General features: G+C 49.7%; 1 protein-coding gene across 1 annotated transcript; it reads left to right on the top strand.

Moving 5' to 3' along the window:
- Positions 1–310: 310 nt before the first annotated feature.
- LOC147091051 (uncharacterized) lies at positions 311–5,357 on the top strand. The gene is made up of 2 exons (XM_085977502.1): positions 311–826; positions 1,095–5,357. Exon 2 carries the CDS (start codon positions 1,276–1,278, stop codon positions 4,426–4,428), a length of 3,153 nt encoding a protein of 1,050 aa, XP_085833628.1. The 5' UTR covers positions 311–826; positions 1,095–1,275; the 3' UTR covers positions 4,429–5,357.
- Positions 5,358–7,246: the final 1,889 nt, after the last annotated feature.

Raw genomic sequence — 7,246 nt, 5'->3', positions numbered from 1 at the left:
TCAACACTCAGAATCAGTCATAGACCTGGCGGCATAGGCAACAGGCTTCCAATCTTCACCCTCTGCTTGTAGCAAGACCGCGCCTAGGCCATCTTTTGATGCATCCATTGACACTTTGATTCTCTTTGTTGGCTCAAAGAAGGTGAGTACAGGTGTGGTTGTCAGCACTGTTTTGAGGTTCATCCACTCTTGTTCATGTCTTCCTGTCCATGCGAACTCATTTGTTTTACGTAGCAGGTCTCGCAGACAGGCTGTCTTGGCTGACAAGTTAGGAATGAACTTTCCAATGAAGTTTATCATCCCTGTGCTGTCTCTCCCTCTAACTTAACCTTACTGTATGTACATAACCTACTTAAATATGTATAACTTACCTGTTAGGGCCGTTGCCCCTTTAACTCACCGTTTAGGGCCATTGCCCCTTTAAGACGCGCCTTAGCGTGCTGACGTCACGTCACGTACGACGTGACGTACGTGCGTGAGGCGGCTGCCGGCCCGACTCGGCTCTCCAGAAAGGCTGCCGGCACAGCCCGGCCCAGCGTCTTCGGCCGCATCGATCAGCCGCCGGGAGCGCCGCTATCCTCCGCTCCCGCGGCAAGCACCGGCCCAGCCTGGCCTCCAGCTCCTGCTCCCGACCTAGGCCCCAACGGCCAGCGACGCAACTACCGGCAAACGCGACGACGTCACGACCCCGAGCGTGATGAGGTCACCACGCTCCCCACGGCACTGCGAGTTCATTCCTCGTGGAGCTGCCGCCGGAACAAGACCTGCGCCACGGTGCTCCTCGGTTGTATTGTCCCCATGCTTCAGTCTTGGAAATTGTTTGTCTGTGAGTACTTAGAATGCTATAGACGATTAGCGTACACTGCATGTTGTAGAAAATGTTTAGTTGTAACTTTCTCTGTCTAGCTGGTTAACTAGCAGCCGTATTTGATACACTATGTACAGGGCTAATTTAAAGAGAATGCCTTCCAGCTTGCTAAATGTAATTCGTTGCCAGATGTACCGTGTTGCCCAGGCGTACCTAAATTTGTGTATACATATCAATTATGCGTCTGTATACTAATGTGTCCTTCCATTTCTGTGTTGTATTTCAGTTTTACAATTAGAATCGTTCAGTAAAGCGTTACAAGAAAAGTCAAGCCTTGTGATTTTATTGGAAGATATCGAGTTGTTCGCTATCTGTCTAGCTCTGCATAGAATCGCGTTGCGAGGGCAGAATAGTAAAAAGACAGCAGCACAGCGGGCTCAAGCACAGGAAGATACCACTCAGCTACCATGAGTCTACGCTCAGGAAAACAATATACTCTAGAGGAAGTCGACCAGCCAATCGAGAAGAATGAGCCTCTCCCAGCAAACGAGGCCAAGTCACAGTCCTCCAAAGCAGCCTCTAGAACATCTCGGCGGTCCAGCAGACCGTCGCCACCGACAGCTCTCCCAGCAAACGACGCCAAGTCACAGTTCTCTAAAGTATCCTCTAGGTCATCTCGGCGGTCCAGCAGACCGTCGTCATCGACAGCTTCTACAGCCGCCAAAGCACGTGCCAAGGCAAAGGCCACCCAAGCGCAATTGGCCTTCGCTGAAAAAGAAGCTGACCTCATGAAGCAGAGAGCCGACCTCGACGCTAGTGCGATGAAGCAGAGAGCTGACTTCGACGCTAGTGCGATGAAGCAGAAAGCCGATATCGCTGCCATTCTCCACATTCTTCAAAGCCAGAGAGCTGCCGCTGCCGCTAAAGCCGAAGCCGCAGCTTATGAAGAAGATGAGGAGAGCGAACGCGGGGAGCCCAGCCAGGAAACATATGACCTGGAACAGCCCCTCAGTCCAGTGCAACGTACAAATGAGTATGTCCAACAACACTCCAAAGTGTTCCCAAAGGAAACATCCAGGTATCTCGACGTAGAACTAGCTACTCACCCCAGCAACAAACGGCCCGTTTTCAGAGACACTGAGCTCAAAAGAGAAGAAACGAGTAAGACCCACCTGCAGAGACCTCCACAACACTCGGCCAATCCAGCTAAGCAGTCCTCGCCCGAGCCGCAAGGCGCACAAGACTTCGCCAGGTACCTTACTCGCCGAGAATTGTTAAGTTCAGGCCTCCTAGAATTCGATGACCGTCCTGAAAATTATTGGTCATGGAGAGCATCCTTCCTGAGTACCACCAAGGACTTGAATCTGTCAGCCAGAGAAGAACTAGACTTGATGATCAAGTGGCTCGGAGCCGAGTCGTCAAGGCAGGCGAAGAGAATTCGCTCAGCGCACGTCCTCAATTCCACAGCAGGCCTCGACCTGGTTTGGCAACGTCTCGACGACTGTTATGGGACACCAGAAGTCATCGAACACGCACTGCTCAAGAAGCTTGAGGACTTCCCGAAGCTAACCAACAAGGATAATGTCGAGCTCAGAGAACTGGGCGACATTCTCCTCGAACTGGAGTGTGCCAAGGGAGAAGGTTACCTGACCGGCCTCTCGTATTTGGATACGGCTCGCGGGGTAAACCCAATAGTGGAAAAGCTCCCCCACAATCTTCAAGAGAAATGGATAGCTAAGGGATCCAAGTACAAGGAGGACAATGGAGTGGCATTTCCCCCCTTTTCTCTCTTCTCCAGGTTTGTCCAACAACAGGCAAGGGTGAGGAATGATCCAAGTTTCGCTTTCTCCACCTCCAGCAGTTACGCTCCTTCGAGAACAGAGAAACCCACAAAGGACAGCAACAAAGCCTCTGTGAGTGTGCACAAAACAGAGGTTCCAGCCGAACCCTCAGTCAACCAATCCAGTTCTGCTGGGAATGAAGTGGATGACCCAGATCGTCAGTGTCCTATACACAAGAAGCCCCACCCACTCAAAAAGTGTCGAAGCTTTAGAGACAAGCCCATTGATGAGCGCACGTCATACCTGAGAGAGAACCGCATCTGCTTCAGGTGTTGTGGGTCGACTACGCACATGGCAAAAGACTGCAAGGCGACAATCAAGTGCCTTGAGTGCAACAGCGAAAAACACATAGCAGCCCTGCATCCAGGTCCTCCTCCGTCAACCACCGAGAGCGCCGCGGTTGACAAAGAGGATAGCGGGGAGCAAAGCGAAAGCACATCTTCAGTCACCTCCAAGCGTACAGAGGTTTGCGGAAATGCAAGCAGCCCACGCTCATGCTCCAAAATCTGCTTGGTTAAAGCATATCCTGCAGGGAGAAAGGAGAAGGCAATCAAAATGTATGCAGTGCTCGACGAGCAAAGCAACAAGTCCCTAGCGAAGACGGAATTCTTCAATCTCTTCGACGTCAAGGCCAGCACCGCTCCGTACACGCTAAAAACCTGTGCAGGGACAACAGATACTACGGGTAGGAGAGTCGGGAACTTCATGATCGAGTCCATGGATGGGAAACTACAGCTTCCCCTCCCCACCTTGATTGAGTGCGACATGATGCCAGAGGACAGGACGGAAATCCCCTCCCCAGAGGTCGCACGCCACCAGCCCCACCTACAGCCAATTGCCAATAAGATTCCAGCTGTGGACCCGGACGCTCCAATCCTCCTACTCTTGGGAAGAGACATCTTAAGGGTGCACAAGGTACGTGAGCACATCAACGGGCCCCACGATGCTCCCTATGCGCAGCGGCTTGACTTGGGATGGGTCCTCGTGGGTGGAGTTTGCCTGGGAACAGTCCACAAACCAGCGGATGTCAGCGTCTATAAAGCAAACGTGTCGTGCAACGGTCGCACATCCTGTCTCAGCCCATGCCCAAACAGGATCCAGGTAAAGGAGAACTACGACGACGTGACGCAGCATCATAGGTCAACCTCCTCTGCCTGTGAGGAAGAGGCAGGCCCCACTGTGAGCACAGATGGCCTAGGATGCTCAGTGCTTGAAAGGTCCAAGGACGATAGACACAGCTGGGCGGCACCCCTGCCGTTTCGCCCTCCTGGACGCCGTCTTCCGAGTAGCGGGGAGCAGGCTACGGGGTGCCTCTGCTCGCTCAGGAGAACCCTGGTGCCGGGGTCCACTGACCCAGACACGCCTGCAGTCCCCACCCCAGCGATGCTCCTGACTCAAAAGATGAGTGCTATTTCAGCTCCCTCTGGAAACTTCGACATGGCCGAGCTGCACGGGAAGCAGTGGAAGCAAGTACAGTGTCGTGCAGACACTTCTTGGAAGAGATGGGGAGGAGAGTATTTGCCCACCCTACAGAGCCGTAGGAAATGGACAGAAGACAAGCCGAATGTCAAAGTGAGAGATGTCGTCTTGCTGAAAGACAGCCAAGCACACAAACGAACGGTCAGTGGGACTGGCCGTCAAAACTCTGCCGAGCAGGGACAAGAGGGTCCGCAAGGTGGCAGTGAAGACCGTCAAGGAAGAGACTGTCAAGGTGTTTCCGAGGCCAGTCTCAGAGATCGTAGTCCTCCTTTCCGAAGAAATCTAGAGAACGGACTCTGAGCGAGTGGCAGCCAAAGGACGTTTTCTCCAGGTTATTTTGTATCTGTAGTGGTACAAATGGAATTGTACCAAGCGGGGAGTGTGCTGTCTCTCCCTCTAACTTAACCTTACTGTATGTACATAACCTACTTAAATATGTATAACTTACCTGTTAGGGCCGTTGCCCCTTTAACTCACCGTTTAGGGCCATTGCCCCTTTAAGACGCGCCTTAGCGTGCTGACGTCACGTCACGTACGACGTGACGTACGTGCGTGAGGCGGCTGCCGGCCCGACTCGGCTCTCCAGAAAGGCTGCCGGCACAGCCCGGCCCAGCGTCTTCGGCCGCATCGATCAGCCGCCGGGAGCGCCGCTATCCTCCGCTCCCGCGGCAAGCACCGGCCCAGCCTGGCCTCCAGCTCCTGCTCCCGACCTAGGCCCCAACGGCCAGCGACGCAACTACCGGCAAACGCGACGACGTCACGACCCCGAGCGTGATGAGGTCACCACGCTCCCCACGGCACTGCGAGTTCATTCCTCGTGGAGCTGCCGCCGGAACAAGACCTGCGCCACGGTGCTCCTCGGTTGTATTGTCCCCATGCTTCAGTCTTGGAAATTGTTTGTCTGTGAGTACTTAGAATGCTATAGACGATTAGCGTACACTGCATGTTGTAGAAAATGTTTAGTTGTAACTTTCTCTGTCTAGCTGGTTAACTAGCAGCCGTATTTGATACACTATGTACAGGGCTAATTTAAAGAGAATGCCTTCCAGCTTGCTAAATGTAATTCGTTGCCAGATGTACCGTGTTGCCCAGGCGTACCTAAATTTGTGTATACATATCAATTATGCGTCTGTATACTAATGTGTCCTTCCATTTCTGTGTTGTATTTCAGTTTTACAATTAGAATCGTTCAGTAAAGCGTTACAAGAAAAGTCAAGCCTTGTGATTTTATTGGAAGATATCGAGTTGTTCGCTATCTGTCTAGCTCTGCATAGAATCGCGTTGCGAGGGCAGAATAATCCCCATGATGCGTAGCACTCCTTTTTTGTCAGTGGGTCGGGGCATGTTGAGTATGGCGTTTACTTTTTCCATATCTGGCTCTATTCCTTTACCAGATAGATTATCTCCTAGGAAAGTGACTTCCTGGACGCCAAACTGACACTTGGCTTTGTTGAGCTTCAGTCCATTCCGACGTATGCTCTGTAGCACTTTAGTCAGTCTCTCATTGTGTTCTTTCAGTGTGGAGCCCCAGATGATGATGTCATCAACATAGACCCGAACTCCTTCCAGACCTTCAATTATGTGTTCCATCGCTCTATGAAAGATTTCAGATGCAGATATTATCCCGAAAGGCATTCTGAGGAAACAATACCTGCCAAATGGTGTGTTGAAGGTACAGTGTTTGGTGCTCTCTTCATCCAGTTTTAGTTGCCAAAATCCTTGTGAGGCATCGAGCTTTGTAAAGTATCTGGCACCTGACATTTCACTGGTGATTTCTTCTCACTTGGGAATCTGGTAGTGTTCACGTTTTATGTTTGCATTTAAGTCCTTTGGATCCATGCATATTCTTAGATCATTGTTCTTTTTCTTTACACATACCATGGAGTTAACCCAGTCTGTTGGCTCTTCGACTTTCCTGATGACTCCTAGTGTGGTCATTCTGTTCAGTTCTTTCTTGAGCCGGTCACGCAGGGGTGCTGGAACTCTCCGTGGAGCATGTACCACTGGCTGAGCATCCTCCTTTAGCTGGATCTTGTAAGTGAATGGTAGAACTCCAAATCCTTTGAACACATCCTGGAAATTACTCACTACAGAATCCATCGAGTCATCTGGTCTGCTTATGGCACAGTTTATACGGTAAACTCTCTTGACCAGTTCTAAGTCCTCACAAGCTTTGTCACCTAGTAGTGAATCAAGTCCTTCAGCCACAACAGAAAACATGAGATGATGCACTTTGTCTTTGACTGTCACTTTAAGTCTGCATACACCTAAGCTATCTATTTTCTGTCCATTATAGTTCTTCAGTAGTACTGACTTTTTCTGTATTTTGGGCTTTTCTTTCATATTTTTAATGTCACTCATACTGATTAAGTTTGCTTTTGCCCCAGTGTCTAGTTTCAATTTAACTAATGCTCCATTTACCTGCAGTGGCATCATCCATTTGTCCGCTTTTACTGCATTAACTTTATGTTCAGCATTGTCCATTCCTGAGGGTTGCACATTTTCTGTATCCTTTTCTATATTGTCACATGACACCATTCCTACAGAAAATGTCTCACTTAAATCAGTGTCCTCAATCACATTGACTTGTTGCCCTTTCTTTGTTTTAACTTTTGAAAAGCATTGTTTGGCAAAGTGATTCTTTCCATTACATTTTGTGCACATTTTGCCAAACACTGGGCATTTTCGTGACTGGTGTTTGTAACCACAGCGTTTACAATTAAAAATTCCTTCCTCCGATTGCTTTTCATTTCTGTTCTGCCCATGTTTCTTCCCCTTGTAGGACACAGCACCGACAGCAGCACAGTCACTCATTACAGTCGCATCATTATTAATTTCACTGAAAGTCTTCGCGTGCTTTTGAGCTAGCTCACTGGCTTGGCATATTTTCACAGCATTCTCCAATGTTAGTTCAGTTTCACTCAACAAACGTTCCCTAACTTTTTTATCATGAATACCAAACACAATCTGGTCATGAATCATGGATGATTTCAGTTCAGAGAAATTACATGTCTGTGCTTTCAGTTTCAGATCGGTCATAAAGCTATCAAAAGTCTCATTTTGCTGCTGTGTCCGTGAATGGAACAGGTACCGCTCATAGGTTTCATTCTTTTTGGGA

The sequence above is a fragment of the Somniosus microcephalus genome, unplaced genomic scaffold (genome assembly GCF_052327205.1).
Source record: "Somniosus microcephalus isolate GS21.2 unplaced genomic scaffold, FLI_Smic_1.0 unresolved_chr4, whole genome shotgun sequence".
Lineage (NCBI taxonomy): Eukaryota > Metazoa > Chordata > Chondrichthyes > Squaliformes > Somniosidae > Somniosus > Somniosus microcephalus.
The sequence above is the reverse complement of the archived record's forward strand: the minus strand, read 5'-3'. Positions and strand labels throughout refer to the sequence as shown.